The sequence below is a fragment of the Mobula hypostoma genome, chromosome 4, assembly GCF_963921235.1.
Source record: "Mobula hypostoma chromosome 4, sMobHyp1.1, whole genome shotgun sequence".
NCBI lineage: Eukaryota > Metazoa > Chordata > Chondrichthyes > Myliobatiformes > Myliobatidae > Mobula > Mobula hypostoma.
The window spans coordinates 51,191,732-51,212,616 of record NC_086100.1 but is presented as its reverse complement, the minus strand read 5'-3'; the positions used below and the strand labels follow the sequence as shown (position 1 = coordinate 51,212,616).

Below are 20,885 nucleotides of genomic sequence, written 5' to 3'. Positions count from 1 at the left end.
GAGAGCAGGCAAGGAGTTATAGTGAGAGGGACAGAGGGAGAAAAAAAGAGAGAGAGAAAAAAAAGGAGAAAAAATAAAAAATATATTAAAAATATATTAAATAAATAAATAAGGGATTGGGTGTGAAGGGGAGGAGGGGCATTAACGGAAGTTAGAGAAGTCAATATTCATGCCATCTGGTTGGAGGCTACCCAGACGGAATATAAGGTGTTGTTCCTCCAACCTGAGTGTGGCATCATCTTTACAGTAGAGGAGGCCGTGGATAGACATATTAGAATGGGAATGGGACATGGAATTAAAATGTGTGGCCACTGGGACAGAGGTGCTCCCAGTGCGGCCTTCTATATATTGGCGAGACCCAACACAGGCTGGGAGACCATTTTGCTGAACACTTACGCTCTGTACGCCAGAGAAAGCAAGATCTCCCAGTGGCCACACATTTTAATTCCGCGTCCCATTCCCATTCTGATCTGTCAAGATGAAGCCACACTCAGGTTTGAGGAACAACACCTTATATTCTGTCTGGGTATCCTCCAACCTGATGGCATGAATATTGACTTCTCTAACTTCTGTTAATGCCCCTCCTCCCCTTCACGCCCCATGCCTTATTTATTTATTTATTTAGTTTTTTAAATATATTTTTTATTTTTTTTCTCCCTTTTTTTTCTCTCTTTTTTCTCCCTCTGTCCCTTTCACTATAACTCCTTGCCTGCTCTCCACCTTCTGGGCTCCCCTCGCCCCTTCTCTTTCTCCTCGGGCTTCCCATCCCACAATCCTCTCCCTTCTCCAGCCTGGTATCCCTTTTGCCAATCAACTTTCCAGCTCTTAGATCCACCCCTCCCCCTCCTGTCTTCTCCTATCATTTTGGATCTCTCCCTCCCCCTCCCACTTTCAAATCTCTTACTATCTCTTCTTTCAGTTAGTCCTGACGAAGGGTCTCAGCCCGAAACGTCAACTGTACCTCTTCCTATAGATGCTGCCTGGCCTGCTGCGTTCACCAGCATTTTTTGTGTGTGTTGTCTGGGAGTCTTAAGTTTTGTTACTATTGGTTGAATCATGTTTACAAGGCATAGTAATGGAGTGTTGAGTTTGTGTATAATCTTGGTTAACACCAAACAGCAAGAATAATCAATAGTATTAATATAATCAAATGGTCAATGATTCTGTATTTAATTTAATATGTATTTTACTTAGCTTTCAGCCATTTCACAAGTAATTCCCGCTTAAAAACCCTGAAGAAAGCTTCCAGTGTAGTGTGATATTTGAGAAAGTATTTAACTAACTGCTTAGAATTGAATTTAAAAATTGAATTGACTTTATTCCTTACATCCTTCACGTACATGAGAAGTAAAAATCTTCATGTTACATCTCCATCTAAATGTGCAATGTTCATCATAGTAATTTATAATAATTTATAATAAATAGCACAGTTAATGTAATATACTCAAGTCAGTGTGAGTTCATCAGAATGATGGCCTGGTGGAAGAAGCTGTCCTGGAGCCTGTTGGTCCTGGCTTTTATGCTGTGGTACTACTTTCCTGATGGTAGCAGCTGGAATAGATTGTGGTTGCGATGGCTTGGGTCATCAATGATCCTACAGGCCCTTTTTACACACCTGTCCTTGTAAATGTCCTGAATCATGGGAAATTCACAACTACGGATGCACTGGGCTGTCTGCACCACTCTCTGCAGAGTCCTACGATTAAGGGAGGTACAGTTCCCATACCAGGCAGTGATGCAGCCAGTCAAGATGCTCTCAATTGTGCCCCTGTAGAAAGTTCTTAGGATTTGGGGACCCATAACAAACTTCCTCAACCGTTTGAGGTGAAAGAGGCACTGTGGTGACTTTTTCACCACACAGCTGGTGTGAACAGACCACGTGAGGTCCTTGGTAATGTGGATGCCAAGGAACTTGAAGCTGTGTACCCTCTCAACCCCAGATTCAGTGATGTCAATAGGGATTAGCCCGTCTCCATTCCTCCTGAAATCCACAACCAGCTCCTTTGTTTTTGCAACATTGAAGGAGAGGTTGTTTTCTTGACACCACTGTGTCAGAGAGATGACTTCTTCCCTGTAGGCCACCTCGTTATTGCTTGAGATAAGGCCAATCGATGTAGTGTTGTCAGCAAATTTAATTAGCAGATTGGAGCTCTGGGCGGCAATACAGTTATTGGGAATGCACTGCAAGGGCAGTAGAGTAGCAGACTAACATAGCAATCTGGAGACATAAGAGACTACAGAGGTTGCAATCTTCTGGAGGAAATCAGTTGGAAAGCAGCATTTGTGAAAAGAAAGGAATAGTCAACTTTTGATGCAGGTACTAATGCAGGGTTTCATCTCTTCCCATAAATACCACTCAACATGTTGATTCCTCATCAAATTGTTAGTTGTTTAACATACCAGTCAGCATGTTTTTGGGACTTAGGGGGAAGTGAGCAAATTTCACACGAGAAACTTCTAATGACAGCATTGAATCCAGTACTTTGGCATTTTATTAACTGTGTCACTATGCTGCCCAGATAATTTGCTTTATTAACTGTGTCAGTATGCTGCCCAAATTTTGATTATAAGTATGAACCAGCAATGTATACATATTTTATTATTTTTATAATATATTGAAACATACATTCCAATGACAAAAGGCATTAACTTATCAATATATTGGCATGAGGATAAAAATGATATTTTTCCTTTTAAATTTGCAAAGTAATTTTCAAGTAAGCATGCATTAGCAACTATTATTCTGTCTCCCCGCAATAAGTAGAAACAAATACCATTTGAGTAAAGTAGTAATGTGTTTCTTTAACCATCCTTGTATGATTGTTTATTGATTATCAATCAGTTTGAATAGACTGTTCTGCATAGACCTCTGAAGATGGATTTTCAGTTGAAAGCATGCTGAAATGCTTCATTCTTCACATTGCAAAAAAACCTGCAATGTTTAACAGAAGAATCATACTAATCCCTGACAAGCCCCAATTCTCAAATAAAAGATTATTTTCTTAAATGATGTGAGACCTTTTATAAATATCACATTCTTCGCTAGTTGCATTGCAGATATACTGACAGTTAGTGCAAAGTATGAATGATAGTTGATTTGTACCTACTATATACAGTACTGTATATATCAGGTTATATACATTACTGTGCAAAAGCCTTAAGCAGCCTAGGTTTTCTACATGGTTTCAGATGGTATGGCCTATGCAGAGACATGATCTCAACATCATCGAGGTGATCTGGGATTACCTAGAGGGACAGAAGCAAGCAAGACAGCCATAATCTGCAGAAGTACTGTGGCAAGTTCTCCAAGATGCTGGGAACAATCTACCAGCTGATTTTTTAAATATATAAAACTGCATGAAAGTGTACCCAAGAGAATTGATGCAGTTTGAAAGTCAATGGGTGCTCACTTCCAATATTGATTTGATTTAGTTTTTCACTCTTTACTGCTCGTTATAGCAATTTTTTTGTTATTTAGAAAATTTTCATTTCATTATTTTTGAAAGCACCTTTGCTTTATAGAATTTTTTTTACATGTCTAAGACTTGCACAGTACTGTATATTTATAGAGAAGATTTTGTTTTCTTGCTCTTTTTCAGCTATTTTTATTTCAGGATTACTTGACAGATTATTAAAATGCATACACTATTTTCACATAGCACTGGATTTATTATATTTGAAAAATATCTTGAACAATAATGACAACAGCAAAAAAAGCTGGATGTTTACAGTTAGTGTATCAGTTAGTCACAAATCTTTTAACAGGATTTATGCAGATGTGACAGCATTTATGCCTAAGTGATCATATGGCTGCTACCTATATTGTTGGAATAATTTTTTTTGACATTGTTTGATATTATTATTCTGAAAGCAAATGTGTAAATATAGTTTAAAATTGTTCCGTATGAGAATGGTAGCTTGATAAACTAATGGCAGTAATAAATATCATTATGTAGCAAAAAGATGAGTATTCTATATATTTGAAAAAGCGTCATTTTGTCAGGAAGGAAAGTATTTTTGTTAATTGTTTTCGAGTGTGTTGCCTCATTTTACAGGTATAGATATTATGTTGTAGAAGGTGGTATTTACATCATACTTAGTAACAACTTCAGTTTTCCATTATTTAAGAAATTCCAATTTTCTTGTTAACATTTACTGCCTGTTCTTCATCTCATCCAATGGGTTGACTGGTGACCAGATCAAAATGTGACACTAAGGCACAAGTGACATTTTGGTGATATTTTTCCTGACTGGGAGTGCAGGGTGGAAACAAGATTTAGCTTGAAAATTACTTTGTGGTGATACAGACGAAAATTACGTTGGTTTATAATCCATTGTGTTCAGTGACAGCAGTGCAGGATTAACTGGTCTATGTGAGAGACGTTGTCCAACCAAATATTGATTGGGCACCTGGTCAGGAAACTGAAGTCTTTATTTACACCAACTCGCAAGATCAAGAGTAAAGGTATGAGGCAAATTTGCATTTGAAAGAGTAAACAGCAAAAAGAAATATAGCTTCCAGCTTCAAGCATCCAGTCATGCAATTCCCTGGAGGGAAATACGCCTCCAAAACTAACACCTGTTTGAGAGAAAAACTGAGTATGTTGAATAAGGAATTGATGTTAAGCCTTGAACATAACATTAGGACCATTCATTGTTCTGGTCCTCATATTACAACTTCAGGCCAAGTGTATATTATTTTAATGACACTGGCACAGCAGGTACTGCCACTGGCTCACAGATCTGGTGAACCAGGTCAATTCTGCTCTCCCATGCAGTGAAAGTGGAGTTTGCATATTCTCCCTGTGACTGTATGGGTTTCCTCCTATATCTCATTGTCAAGGTGAGGCCAGTACAAGCTAGTTGAACAACAGGAGACATCAGAGACTGCAGATGCTGAGATCTGGAACACCAAACAAACAGCAGATTGCTTGTTGCTGGAAGAACATATAATATTCCACCTAGATAGTATGCAACCAATAGTAAATCAAAAAAAAATATATATATATATAAAATATTTCTCCCTCTCCTCCCCATCTCTCCCATCCCTCTCTCTCTACCGCTGATCTACCTTCCACCAATTCTCCCATTTTTGTCCTTTTCCACACCCCTCCCTGCCTCCAGGACATATACCATATTGTTTTAACATCTAAAAGACAGCATCTTTGAGGGTGCAGCACTCCCTCAGTCTGAGACAGAATTGCAATTTGTTAATTATTGTCGCTTGTCTCGAGGTAGAGTGAAAAGCTGGTCTTCCATACCTTTCAGACAGATTAAGTCATTACACTGCATTGAGGTAGTACAGTATAAAACAATAACAGAAGGCAGAGTAAAGTACAACAACTACATATCAAGTGCGTGCAAGCAGACAATGAAGTGCAAGATCATAATGATGATGAGATCAAGAGTACATTTTATTGTACTAAGGAACTGTTCAATGGTCCTATAGTAGTATGGTAAAATTGTTCTTGAGCTCGGTGGTACATGCTTTCAGTCTTTTCTGTCTTCTGACTGATGCAAAAGAGTGTCTTGGGTGAGACGGGGTCTTTGAGCTGGCTGTTTTATTGAGGCAGTGAGAAGTGCAGGCAGAGTCCATAGAGGGAGGCTTGTTTCTCTGATGTGCTGAGCTGTATCCAAACTCTGCTGTTTGTTGTCGTCTTGGGTAAAGTAGTTGCCATTACTAAGCTGTGGTGCACCCACATTAGATGGTTTCTATGGTAAATCAATAAAAATTGGTAAGGGTCAATGGGATATGATAAACTTCTTGTAGCTTCCTGGGAAGTAGAGACATTGGTGGGCTGACTTGGTTGTGACATCTACTAGGATGGAACAGGACAGGCTTTTGGTGATGTTCACTCCTTAGAACTTGAAGCTTGCAACAGTTCAAAGTTTAAATAACTTTATTATCAAAGTATGTATATGTTACCATATACTACTTGAGATTTATTTTCTTGCAGGTATTTGCAGGAAAAAAGAAATATAATAGAATATTATGAAAAAGCTATATTGAAATAGTAAAAAAATGACAAGCTCGAATAGTCAAAAGAAGACAATCTGTATAAATAAAAATAATACTGAGAGCATGAGTTGTAAGGAGTCCTGAAAAGTAAGTCTGCAGGTTGTAGAATCAGTTCAGAGTGGTGGTGAATGAAGTTATCCATACTAATTTATGAGTCTAACAATTGTAGGGTAACAAGTGTTCCTGAAACTGGTGATGTGGGACATAAGACTTCTGTACCTTCTGCCCCATGGTAGTAGCAAGAAGAGGGCATGGTTTTGATAATGGGGTCTTTGGTGTATAGTGTTGTTTTCTTGTAGCATCTCTCCCTGTAAATGTAGTCAGTGGTGGGTGAGCTTTGCCGGTGATGGACTGGGCTGTATCCACCACTTTCTGTAACTTTTTCCTTTCCTGAACATCGATGGTTCCACAGCATGCGGGATAGGTTAGGATGCTCTCCACTGTTGATCTATACAGTTAGTCAAAGTTTGTGGTAACATCCAAAACTTTTAAGAAAGCAGAAGCACTGTCACACCTGCTTGTGACGACACTTATGTGCTGGTCCCAGGAAGATCCCCTGGTATATTAACACCAAAGAATTTAAAACTGCTGATATTTTCCACCTCAGCTCTCCTCAAAAGGACTGGCTCATGGACCTCTGGCTTTTCCTCTTGCAGCTGATAATCAACTCTTTGGTTTTGCTGATATTGATTGAGAGGTTGTGTGGCACCACTCAACCAGATTTTCAATCTCCTTCCTAAATGCCAATTTATCACCACCTTTACTTCAGACAACAACCGCAAACTTAAATACAGGCATTAGAGCTGTACTTACCTGTACAATCATAAATATAAAGTGATTAGAGTAGGAGATAAGCACACAACCCTATGGTGCACCTGCCCTGACAGGGAGTGTGGAAGCGATGCTGTTACCAGTCTGTACTAACAGATCTGCCAGTAAGAAACTTAAGCATCCAGTTGCACAGAGGACTTCCGATGCCAGGTGTTGGAGCTTAGTGATGAGTTTCGAGGGAATGATAATATTGACTGCTGAGCTATAGTCAATGAAGAGCAAATGGATGTATGCTTCATTATTCAGGTGGTGTGCCTAGCTGAGTGAAGAGCCAATGAATTGGCATCTACTGTTGACCTGTTGGAGTGATAGGCAAATTGGATCAAACCTAGTCACTCCTCAGGCTGGAGTTTATATGCTTCATGACCAACCTCTTGAAGCATTTCATTACAGTGTATGTAAGAGCTACTGGTTGATAGTAATGGAGGCAGGTTACCACATCCTTCTTGAGCACTGGTAGGATTGGTGCCTGCTTGAAGCAAGTGGGTACCTTACACTGTTGAAGTGAGAGGTTAAAGAAGTCCGTAAACATTACAGTTCTTCAGGACTCAGTCACACGCGCCATCTGGGCCAGGTGCTTTCTGTGGATTCACTCTCTTGAAGGATGACCTCACATTGGCTTCAATGAATGAGAGTTAGGGACTGTGAGGGTTCGTGAAAAAGTCAGTCAAAGCGAGAATAAAAGGCATTGAGCTCATTTGAGAGCAAAATCTCATTGCCATTTATGTTGCTTGGTTTTACTTTGTGAGAGGTGATGGCATTCAAGCCCTGCAACAATTGTCAAGCATCCCTCTGTGATTCAAGTTTAATCTGGACCTTCTGAAGATCATATGTACACTTCTTGTATTTTCTCAGATTGCCAGTCCTAAATGCCACCTAAACGCCAACCCTCTCATCTTCAGCACTGTTAATAGACATAGACAATAGGTGCAGGAGTAGGCCATTCGACCCTTTGAGCCAGCACCACCATTCACTGTGATCATGGCTGATTATCCACAATCAGTATCCAGTACCTGCCTTATCCCCATAACCTTTGATTCCGCTATCTTTAAGAGCTCTATCCATCTCTTTCTTGAAAGCATCCAGAGACTTGGCCTCCACAGCCTTCTGGGGCAGAGCATTCCATATATCCACCACTCTCTGGGTGAAAAAGTTTTTCCTCAACTCCGTTCTAAATGGCCTACCCCTTATTCTTAAACTGTGGCCTCTGGTTCTGGACTCACCCATCAGCGGGAAAATGCTTCCTGCCTCCAGCGTGTCCAATCCCTTAATAATCTTATATGTTTCAATCAGATCCCCTCTCATCCTTCTAAATTCCAGTGTATACAAGTCCAGTTGCTCCAATCTTTCAACATATGACAGTTCCGCCATCCCGGGAATTAACCTTGTGAACCTTGATGTCAGCAGGTCCATGTGCACAGTCCTCCCCTTCCTGGTCAATAGCACACTTTTGTTTTGCTGACACTGAAGGAAAGGTTAATGTTATGACACCATGTTACTAAGCTGTCCATCTCCTATCTGTACTTCGGGTCATGGTTATTTGAGATAAAGCCCACCACAATGGTATCATCTGCAAACTTGTAGACGGAAACAGAACCGAATCTGGCCATGCATTCCTGAGTGTTCAGGGAGTAAAGAATGGGGCTGAGGATGCAATCTTGTGTATTACTAGTGTTTTAGGATAATCAGGGCAGAGCTGTTTCTGCCCATCCTTACTGATTTGGGCTGGTTGAACAGGAAGTCGGGGTTCCATTTGCAGTATGGGGTGTTGACTCACAGTTCTTGGGGTTTGGTGATGAGTTTGCTAGGAATTATTGTATTAAAGGCAGAACTGTAGCTAGTAAACAATAGCCTAACATAGGTCTCTTTACTGTCCAGATGCCCCACGGATGAGTGTAGGCCCGGGCAGATGGCAGGGACCTGTTTCTGTAGTTAGGAAATTACAGTGGGTCAAGGCTGTCTGGAAAGCTGGAGTTAATGCGTTCTATGACCAGTCTCTTGAAGCACATCATGATGGTGGATGTTGAGCCCATGTTGGGTACTGATATTTTGCTTTAGTACCAGGATAATAGTAGTCTTCTTAAAGCAGGTGGGAACCTCAGATTGAAGGATGGAGAGGTTAAAACTGTCTGAAAATACCCCTGCCAGCTAATCTAAGGATATAGCCAGGGACCCATTCTGGGCCAGATGCTTTCCATGGGTTCACTCTCTGAAAGACTGATCATGCATCTGAAACAGTGACTGTGAGTTCAGGTGCACTGGAGGCTATTGGAGTGGGTGGCGACATGCCAATCCCCTCCTGTCCAAATGCAAAGAATATAGTAAGTTCATTGGAAAGCAATGTGCTGTTGTTGGGGTTGCTGCCTGACTATTGTTGTCTGTTGTAGCATGCAAGACCTGCCAGAACTGATGGCTAATCTGGGACTCAATTTCAGACCGACATTGTCTCCAGCCGGGTGGAGGGGTGTAAATTTGTCTGTTCCCTCCACTAGCTTGCAGGTCACCCATGGGTAAGGTGTAGCACCTGCTTAACTCCCTGATCAAGGTCACATGAAGCCATGGGAGCAAGTCGTGGATGATCGTATGAGTAGCTGGTGCATATCACAATTCCTGGTTATATGACCACTAACACCAGGCAGACAATCTCTGAAGAGAATTGGTAATGGCTGCAGTCACATATCTTGTAAAGACACTGCCCAGAAGCAGGCAATGACAAAACACTTCTGTCAAAAAATTTGCCAAGAACAATCATAGTCAAAAGACTATGATTCCCTGCATGATACAATACAGCATATGGTAATGATGATAATATGATTGTCTCTAATATCACTGATAGCTTTATAGAGGACATATCTCGATTTCTTGTTAAGGTCAGGGTAACCTGATTTGAACGCAGCCGTCCTGATTTCAGTAGGGAGTGGATCTCCTAGTTCATCCATGATTTCTGATTTGGGAACAGCTAGATTAATCTCTTTGGTACACAGTTTCAACATACTTTCTGATAAAGTCCATACTAGTTGTGAGGTTTGTCTCGGTGGGCAACTTTGATTGTTGTGCAGCAATGGTCAAAGGTGTTTTGGGCTCGTAGTGGAACAAGAGACATGCTGATAATATATTGGTAACAAAATCTTGGAAGCTGGTTTGGGTGAATTCACCAACAATGATAAATGGGATCATCAATTTGAGGTTTGTACATGTCTCAAGAGTAGAATTTGAACCCACAGCTTTCTTGACTGTGATGCAAGAATGCTTCCGACTGAGCTAAGATATTTCTTTTTACAGTGCAAGATTCTTTTTACGATGTGTCAGTTGTTAGTTGATTCTTTAAAGAACTTTCCAAGTAGACCACCTCTTCCATGCCTATACAGCTATTTCTTCTTCAACTGCTTATCCAATTCCCTTTGAGAAAGAGCATTAAATTTGTGTCTTATTACCATTCCACGTGCTGCATTCCAGAATATCATAATTCTTAGAATCATTTCAAATTTACAACACAGAAGGTCTGCAAGAGCAATCTAGTTGGACCCATCCAATTAAAAATTAACTCTTTACTAAACTCTTATGCCATGTAGCTGCTAATCACGCTTCACAAGAAATATTTTGTTTTTCTTTATTGTCTACTTTATCAAAACCATCCACAACACATTATCAGATCTCTCTAAAATTGTGCTATGTATTCATTGTCATGGGTTTGTCTGCTACTATGCTGCTTCAGCCTTTTATCTATGGTGGTAATTATTTAAATTATAAATACGAATAAGCTGGAAGTCAGTAATGTTTTTCAGATAAAAATAGAACATTTATATCATTATATATGTTTTAATTGGGCTGATGAACATCAATCAAAACAGAAATTGCTGCATCTACTCAACAGCTCAGGCAGCATTTTTGAGGAGAAATGTAAATAATGTTCCACATTATGTTTCAATGATCAGTGTAGTATATAGATTGATCTAATATGAGTATGTTTGATTTTAAAAGGTGGAAGCTTCAGAGAGCATCACACTGATCTCACATCGTTGCTGGTCCAGCCAATTGCTGCATCTTTGGCAAAATCACTTCTTTCTTCCAATGAGGCGACAAACAGAAATCGATGTATTCATCTCACAAATTCAAGTAAAGGTAACATGTAATTTCACACTTTTTATGTTGCCAACATTATTTTATTGCAGCATGTTTTCCATGCACAATTTATAAAAAAAAAACACCAGTGCAAATTCGAGGAATTCTGCAGATGCTGGAAATTCAAGCAACACTTTGTCCTGACGAAGGGTCACGGCCCGAAACGTCGACTGTACCTCTTCCTAGAGATGCTGCCTGGCCTGCTGCGTTCACCAGCAACTTTGAAGTGTGTTGCTTCAGTGCAAATTAACTATGCAAAAGATAGTGACAAGATTCATGGCAGTTTAAATAGAAGAAAAAACAAAACTTACATTTCTGGGGTTGTCTCTACTGACATGGAATTCCATTTTTGATTTATGTGACAGCTGATTTTCTTGTTGTCTACCTGAAGTAGTGAGGTTTTGTTTCAAATTGTTATTCATAAAACTTTACATAATTATAAAATAAAAACCGTGGTCAAGGGACAAGTGAGACTGGAGCAGAGGGCAAACACGAGGAAATCTGCAGATGCTGGAAGTTCAAGCAACACACACAGAAAATGCTGGTGAATGCAGCAGGCCAGGCAGCATCTATGGGAAGAGGTACAGTCGACGTTTCGGGCCGAGACCATCAGCATTTTTTGTGTGTGTTGCTGGAGCAGAGGGTCACATTTTGTCACCTCATTTCCCTCGTTTTTGGACTGCTGCTTTCTGCCAAGTGGGGTTGCAGTCTGAAGTAGCTGCTGTGGGGCAAATGTGAATGTATTGCCTGGGAGTCAGTGATGGTAGAAAAGATGCTGACATTATGAGGAAGAATTGCACTGTTGTGGTCATTAATTCCAATTGAACTCTCAAGGACAGAATAGTCAAAAAGGCTTAGAACACCGGACGCAATAATCATTTGTGTGCTTGATGTCTTTCTGCATCAGACATGCACTAAAGATATGTCAGCCATCATGTTTTGCCATGTCAGAATGCTTCCAGTACAAATTAGATGATGCTGACCCACTTGGCTCCACAAATCAAATAGGTCCTCATAATGCTTTTCTAGGGTTACCATCTTATACTTGGAAGCTCCAGTTAATAGGAAGTGACTTACCTAGTTATAAAAAAAACAGTTGTAACAATTTATGCACACACACAAAATCCTGGAGGGACTTAGCAGGACAGGCTCCTTCCTTGGAAATGAACAGCCAACACCCTTCTTCAATTTATACATTTTTTTTTAGCCATTCAGGAGAACACAAAATTATGCTATGACATCCAGGAAACTGATTGCCTCTGGATTCTGTTATTCTCCTTTTTGATGCCATTTATGAGCACCAAGCAGAGCTACTGTGTTCCATCTTGACAGTTGAAGTGGGAGAAAGAGCATTGCTCATCAAACCTCTATCAGAACATACAGGCTCCCTGCTAACGCTATCACTAATACATGGCCTTTAAAGCACTTTGAAGGTGACAGCATTATCACAAAATCTATTCTGCTCTATGTAACTATCGTGAAGTAGAATAGTTGCTAGTGGCTCATCAGACTTTGGATTTTAGATGTGATGATATTATCAGTGTTTATTGTATAATTGTGAATGAGATGTAATCTTTCTTGGCGATTACCTGATAGTTATCCGTTCAATAGCTGGATTAAAAAATTCCTGATGATACTGCAGTTCATTTTGGCTCTGGAGGCCAATAAGTAGTTTACTTTTTCCTCTGCTTTATCTCTAAGTGCCTATGCAAGGAGTGGGGGCACCTTTGCAGAAACTCCCTACTACATCTTACTGAGAGAAGTGAATTGTACAACTTATACAGAAGCAGTGTGATGAAGAGAGACTAAGATTGGAGTGGTTATGGGTAGAGGAAGAAAGGGTAAAGAAAGGAAGAGTGCAAGGGAGGAGAGAAAAAATGGTATGGGAATTCTATGTAAAACACTGACCTGAGGGTGACCAATAATTAAACCATGCCATGGCTCACAATCAAACATGATCAGTCTGGCTTCTGAGCTTGGGGGAAACAGTCACTGCATATTCTACTCCTTCTGTACATTTATCTTTTCCTCTCTCTCCCTTTTGCCTCTCCCCAGCTCTCTTCCTCTTTCCTTCAGTCGCTCTCTAACTGTCCCTTCATCTCCAATACTGAGTCCTCGCTCTCTGCATCTCCCACTCTCTAATTATCTCCCAGCCTCATAGTCTGTCTCTCACTCTATTGTCTGTCTTTCCCTTCTTTCTTGCCTTACTCTCATCTTCTCTCCTGTGTTTTTTTTTCTCACTCACGTTTTCTCTCTCATTCTGCCCACCATCCCGTGTCTTCCCCCAACACCCCTTCGAAAGTCAGGTAGACAGTGCTTGAGATGATGGGTGGATGAGTTGTTTGGATATTGCACGTTCTTTCCATTTTGAGCCTCTTTAGGTTAGAGATTCCTGTGATTCATTGAGGATGTTACCTTGTTTCAAGGAGACTTTTCGAACATCCTTGAAGCTTTTTCTCCATCTTCCATGATATATGCACACAGTGAAGCTCGTAATAGAGTGCTTCTTTCAAGAGACTGTGCCAGGCAGTCAAATAATGTAGATTTGAGGGAGATTAGCTGCTCAGTGCTTGGGACATTAGACTGGGAGAGACTGCTGACAATGGGAAGCTTATTGTGCCAATGCACTTGGAGATGTTGCATAGACATTTGTAGTTAATCTTATTCAGGTGCACATAGTAAGTTGTGAATTACTCCAAGGCAAAGATGAGTGGGGAAATCATGACCTAGATATGGACTTAAAGTCTTTGCCAACAAACCCTTTCCTCAGTTGTCAGAAGTTGTGTAAGGGTGTTGGAGAATGTGGCAAATTTCATCAGCAACGCTGGCCTTTGCTGTGAGTGATCCATGTTTTTCAGGTTCCAAAGAAACATAGAAATCTACAGCATATTACGGGCCCTTCAGCCCACAATGTTGTGCCAACTATGAAACTACCTACAATTTCCTTACTCCGTAGCCCTCTATTTTTCTAAAGAAGTTCCCTTCTTGTTTGTTGGAGGATAGTGCTATGCTTGGTAGAATAGCTTTGAACTGTGTACATTTAGTATAAACTCTATCTTCTCTTCAGTGAAGGAGTCAACAGATAATTTGGAACTAAGACTGAATGTATACTAATGACTGAGGTTGCAGTGATCTTGGATCTGGAGTAGAGACAAAGAAATTTGATCATTTTTTCACATCTCCTTTGTCATTATAGTACCCTGCTGTTTTAAGATTCTTGAATGGACTTGGTGGACATTAAAGATGAACTCCTGATCTCACTATCTATTTTGCTGTGACTATTGCACCTAATTGTCTTCCTGCACTTAACTTTGTTACTGTAACTGTAACCCTATAATCTTCATGTTATTACATTTCCCTTGTATAACCTCAATGTACTTATGTTTTGTAATGATTTGTATGGATAGTTTGCAAAATTAGATTTTTACTGTATCATTGTATACATAACAGTAGCATTTTAATTACAATTGCAGTGAAAGATCCCCCGTGCAATTTTACTTCCTTTCAATTGCCATTTATCATTCATTTCTTCCCATTATCTTGGATTCTTCATGTATATATAATATCTTTACCTACCTTCCTGTCTATTTTTCACCCATTTTATAAACCGATCTATTCTGCTTTCTGCTTTTACTGATTTTCTGTCCCACTATTGATTTTAGCTTTTAGTTACAATGCGTGAGAGTTTGCAGCAAAAATAACAACGCGTCCATTAGGGTGACCAATGTTATTTCGAAGTAAATCAGCCAGTGACTTCTGGTAGCTGCGTGCATATAGTTAACTCAACAAGTTGCTGTCTGACATGTCCTACTTCTGAAAAATTTACAAAATTATGGATCACAGAAACTGCCTCTTTCCCTCCCCTCTCCCCCCCTCCAAGGTCTATAGCAACCATCGCATACCCACCTATACTAATTCCATTTAGCAGCACTTAGTCCTCAATCTCCTATGTTTTTGATATTGAAATGCTTGTTCAGATATTTTTAAGAGTACCAATCCAGGTAGTACATTCATCTGGGTTAGAATACTTCCCACAGATCCTTTTACTCCTAACCTAGTGCTAGGGCCCTCTGGTTTTAAATATCTCAGCAAAAGAGAAGTGACTCCAACCAACTGTCTCATCTACACACACCAACATTTTGTATATTTCTATCGTATTCTTACTCCCATACTTCAAAAGAAAATGTGTCATTCATATGCATGGAGGTGTGAATCTGCAGTTTTAACCTGTTTAGTATGTAAAGTTGAACCCTGTCTATTCAATTATCTGAGATTTATTTTAGCTTCATGGTATGTCTTACTAATACTAACAACCTCTCTGACACTTGAAATTACCTTTTACATGTATCAGCTCTTGTTACAGAATTGATTTTAAAAATTAATTTGAATTATTTGGACAAATCCTTTGCTACCCCCAAGCTTACCAGTCTCTACAGGAAAGATATGCAAAAAAAATTAATGCCTTAAATGCTTTATTGCAGTTAGCAAAAATATAGGTCTGTTATTTTTAGAAGATTATTACGATGTTTCATGAACTGGCATTTATGCTGTTTCTTCATCAGAATCGAATGATAAATTATTTGTGTTTTCTCTACCTGCATCTGTGTTGGAAGATATTAGACTTGATTGGAACTACTCAAAAAATAAAACAATGTCAGGCATTACGAAGCTCCCCAGCTTTTACAGAGGAAGCTGGAATTGAAGTGTAGGAAAATGGCATGCTCAAAGCATAAAATGCAGGAGTTATTCTGTTGATGTTAAAAAATGCATAGTAGCTTCATGGCTTAAATAAAATTTTCACATTACTAAGTAGAGCTGAACTGCATTGAAAGGTAATCAAACCAAACCGTACCTCATCTAACATACATTCAGTCATCTATTCTAGAGAAAGATTGAAGAAATGCAAATGTGAAGAAACAGCGATTTAAGTCACAGTGGAGTCCCACTGTTAAACTATGGCTTGCACTATCATGCAAGTAGATAAAAGATAATACAAATAAACAACCATACAAATAAGATGCACAAACCCTTCATGTAAGCTTTTGATGCAACTGAATCTAAGATGCCTATGATTCATCGGAATTCATGACAAGGTTTTGACTTGGACAGGTTTGCAATGATGATCCTGTTTATAAAGAGATTTAGAAAAGTAATGTTTAACAATTTTGTGATCCTAGCACAATAACCCTGTCTCTGAAAATAATGCTGTATCAGCCAACTGAGTCAGTGCTCACATCAGTTAATGAAACTTAAGTCACATAACTAGCATGGGTTCAATGATTTCTTAGAGACAGTTGTGTGATGGAAACATTGCAGATGAGTGAGATAATACTGGAGAAGTGGCAGATGAAATACTGTTTGTCATTCAAATCAAATACTTTGTTTTGTTTTGATGATACTATTAAGAAACAAACAAACTAAAATTAAACTCCATTTAGAAACTCATTCAAGAAACACAACTCAATCCTCAGAGGGATCAGAAGTGGAGAGAGTGAGCAATTTCAAATTCCCGTGTGTCAAGATCTCTGAGGACCTAACCTGGTCACAACATATCGATGCAGCTATAAAGAAAACAAGACAGCAGCTATATTTCATCAGGAGTTTGAGTTAAGATTTGGTTTGTCACCTAAAACACTCAAAAACTTCTTCAAATATATTGTGGAGAGCATTCTCACTGGCTGCATCCCCATCTGGTATGGGGGTGCTACTGCAAAGGATCGAAGTACATTCCAGAAACATGTAAAATTAATCCACTCTATCATGGTTACTCCGTAGTATCCAAGACATCTTCGAGGAGCGATGCCTTAGGAAGGTGGCGTCCATCATTAAGGTTCCCCAGCACCCAGGACATTGTGAGGTTGGATGGCTTTGGGGGAAAAACATGAAAATCTGCAGATTTTCTCTTGTTTGCTACTAAAGATTAGCTATATTTGTCATATGTACATTAAAATATTGAAGCATACAGTGAAGTGCTTCAGTTGTGTCAAAGCAAATCAGTGAGCATTGTGCTGGGGACAGTCCACTAGAGTCTCCACACTTCCAGCACCAATATAGCATGACCACAACTCAGTCTACATCTTCAGAATGTGGGAGGAAACCAGACCTCCTGGAGGAAACCCATGCAGTCACAGGGAGAATGTACAAACTTTTTACAGACAGCAGTGGGAATTGAACCCCAATTTTATTTGTAAATAAGTAGAGGGTGTCAGTCCCTTGGTCAAATATTTTATTGATTATAGGATAGGCAGAATCTGCTATTGCTTTTCAGTACGATGTTGGGTCAATTTGACAGACCGCATTTTAAGTCGTGGGCAGTGATATTGAGCCAATGAGATACACCCTACAAGGCATGCTTTCTGCAAAATACTCGCACTCCTTGTGGTGGCACAACACAGCATGCTTAATGATTAAACTCTTAACAGCTGTGTTCTCTTCACACCCACGCACCACACAAATGTTCCCTTAGCAACCGTGCCATCACCAATGAACAGGAGTGTTATGCTAAAGAATTAAAGTGGTTCATGCATTCATAGCCATAGCAACAACCACAGAACCAATTTCAATTTTCTTCTTTGAAAATATGTCATATCTTCTTTGATGGCCTGATATTTTTAAACACACATTCATTCTAATCTTAGATAAATTCCCCCCTTTCACTATCTACTCTTTTTTTCCTTCACCTTTTCAATTCATGATTTGTAGATTTGTAGCCTATAACATTTAGTCGTTCCGTTTCAGAACCTGTCAGTTCTCTTGCAATAAGTGAAAATGTCCATTTTTGCTTAGAACTTAGATGCTAGCTATTTGGAAACTGTGCGGCATTCCAGTGAAGTTTAAATACCCTTTCACATAATATCCCTCAGGTAAAGATTCTAGTAGGATTCCTAGAAAGTAATTGGAAATCAGACACCAATTGGCAAATTCTCTTCTGACTTCCTAGTCTAAATTCTTTGAAACAACTGGTGTGTTACCACATCATAATGATACTGTATTACTGATGTCTCTGAGCAAAAGGCAGGAATTGCTACTTTGCCTTTCAGCTCTGTAGGGATCATTGCCAATCATAATGAACAACTCCTAATGGACCTTCTAATAACCTGTGGTATTAGAGTAATCTTGGTCAAATCATATCATTCTCTGATCCAATTATGATTAATGAATTTGAAATCCCATTACCTTGTAACTGCAAAATAATCCCCTTTAAAGGTTAACATGTTTCTTTATCCACAGAAGCTAAGAATTTGAGCATTTTCTGTTTTTATTCCAGATGTAGAGCTTGGTGGTTAATATTTTACATTTGTGTACCTCAAAGTACCATATAAGAGAAATAAAAGCTACAGCACTGAATTTCACTGTGGTGCAGAATGTGCAGCTTGTAGGTCTACATCCGAGATAATATTTTTCCTATTCCATGGAGCTCTATATCTTTAGATATATAAGACACACACACATACATATATAAATATATATACATATATGTGCATATGTGTTTCTCACCATTGTATCTGTGCACATTCTGTTGGCTTCACACGGACTGAAAGCAATAGAGACACCATTAAATTTTTATCTGTATTTTCATTGCTCTGGTAAATTTTGAATCATGCTTGACTGTTTGACAGATGCTTCTGCCAATTCTAATAATTAAAGACTTCCCTTGTCGAGTTTTTTTTTAAGTCAACAACTCCACCAAAAGAAAATTGTGCATGACTACATTGCTTTGTTAGGATAAATTGACAGTCACAAAAGATGCTCTGTTTGGCAGACTGTGCAGGTTTTAATATGGCTCAGAGCTTGATCAAAATGTAGCAATAAAAAATTCTTTCTCATTCCAATCAGAATTCATCTGTTCAAACTCTCCTCATCCTTTACATTAAATCTTAATTTTTCTTATTGATTGCTAAGTCTCATTTGTCTCACTTCCTTAGTGCCTGAGAGTAAATGCTGACATTGCATTGGAATTCTTCTTTCATATTTCAGGCGATTGATATGGTTGACCAGTTTAATTTTACTCAGGGTGCCCTTAGCTGTTGTACTGCATTCAGAAATCTGCGCTTTTATCCAGAACTTGTCTTCATGTTGTCAAAGATGATAAGTGGGAATCCTGTTTGATGGTAAAGCACTGACTCTCCCATTGCATCTCGTCTCTTGCATCTGGAATACTAAATGTAGTTAGATGAGTATCTTCATCAAGGCTGTTATTTGTTCTGCATTTTAGAGGGAACACACAACATTTAACTCTTCAATTTTTTGAAGATTTTTAAGTCAATTATCACAATTACAAATCAATATGAAATATAATTAAATAGTTGGGACAAAGCCTAGTATCCTCAGGTGAATTCATTTCACGTAAAGCATGTTATTGGGGATTTAGAGGCAAACACATTTCCTGTGATTTGGCTGGTAAGCCTGAGGGGATATGAGAGGAGGTTAGGCAGTGAAGGATGTCACTGTAGGAGAGGAATTTGAAGGAAAAGGAGAAATAGCATTGACAGGAGTATAGGAAAAAAATGGTTGAGTGAAGAAAGTAACAGGGGCAAGGATATCTATGAGCCCGTGAGTGTGTGCATTTTGAGAGATGCCAGTGCACGTGTCCTTGTGGGTGGGTGTGTGTGTGTGTGTGTGTGTTATCATAGACCAGAAACCATGAGATGCTTAGACATCAGCATGAAGTTTTGAGTTCCCCCAGCATTTTCTGTGTTCCTCAGCATGAATGTGTCAAGATGGCTTCACTCACTCTAACACAAAGCTGGCATGTTGTGTTCCTCTGAGCGCATGTTCCTGTCCCAACCTGGAAGTTACAGAATTCGACAAGGAAAACTGCTACTTCAACCTTAAAGAAAAAGTCTGATACACATCTTGGAAGGAAGCACACTAATTCTCCTGGTGACTTAAATTTCAGCTTCAGAAGAGAAACAAATTTTCTGGCAAGATTGGAGTAAGGAAAACTGACTCTAAACAAAATACTTAGAGCACAGTTTCATTATAACCAATGCCCTGTTTGACCAACACAAGTGCAAGACTTCATGACAGCATTCCCAAACTAGGCATGGACATTTGCTGGATGATATCATCTGAAAGAGAGATCACAAGAGTGTCTTTTTTACCCATGCCATAAAAAGTTCTAGTGGCGGTCATCTTCACATGGCTGGCCCCAAAACAAAAGCAACTACGAAAATATTGTTGCATGAAAATAAAGTGGCAGTCTTAAGGAACCCAAAAATCATTTTTCTCAGAAAACACATAACCAATAGCCTAACCTTTCTCAACTAACCAGAGGACAAAGTACTCCGAGGTCAACCATAATTAGGAACTGCTAAGAGACTCTCAGTTTATCCATCAGTAACAGCAAGACTGGTTTGATGGTAGTATCCAGAAGCTCTAGGAGCTAAATAATTGCCAATTCGAGGTGCTCTACAGACACCTGAAGGGTGAGGTCTAATAGAAATCCGGTGATCTGGAGAATTATTGATAGGTTTAAAGAGCACAGGTGTGCTGTTAACTATGATTTTTGTGAATTCTCCAGTGCTGTCATGCCTGTTCACAGTCCAAAAGTTTCAAATAAGGTCAATTTATCTAATATAGAATGCCAGCACCTGTTGGAAGGAACACTTTGTAAAAACTTCTGAATTGTGTATTCTTTGACTTAATTTCCCTCGACTCCATTCCACAGCAAACTATCGAATCCAGTCTCACCACCTCTACAAATAAACAACGTTAAAGGGTCATATTCCAAATGATAAACAATAAGAGACTGAGAGTAGATGATAAACATGAGGAAATCTGCAGATGCTGGAAACCCAAAGCAACACACACAAAATGCAGGGGGGGCTCAGTATGTATGGAAAAGGGTCAACAGTCGACTTTTCAGGCTGGGTCCCTTCTTCAGGGCTGGAAGGAAAGAGGAAAAGTCAGA

At 39.3% G+C, this 20,885-nt stretch overlaps 1 protein-coding gene across 5 annotated transcripts in view; it reads left to right on the top strand.

Annotated features, from left to right (window-relative positions):
- LOC134345314 (inactive N-acetylated-alpha-linked acidic dipeptidase-like protein 2) overlaps positions 1-20,885 on the top strand; it is a 1,001,093-nt gene that overhangs the window by 670,040 nt on the left and 310,168 nt on the right. For all 5 annotated transcript variants that reach the window (XM_063045781.1, XM_063045779.1, XM_063045780.1 and 2 more), the window contains one exon: positions 10,832-10,972. In XM_063045781.1, coding sequence (XP_062901851.1) covers positions 10,832-10,972 — 141 coding nt within the window. The remainder of the gene's footprint in view (positions 1-10,831; positions 10,973-20,885) is intronic.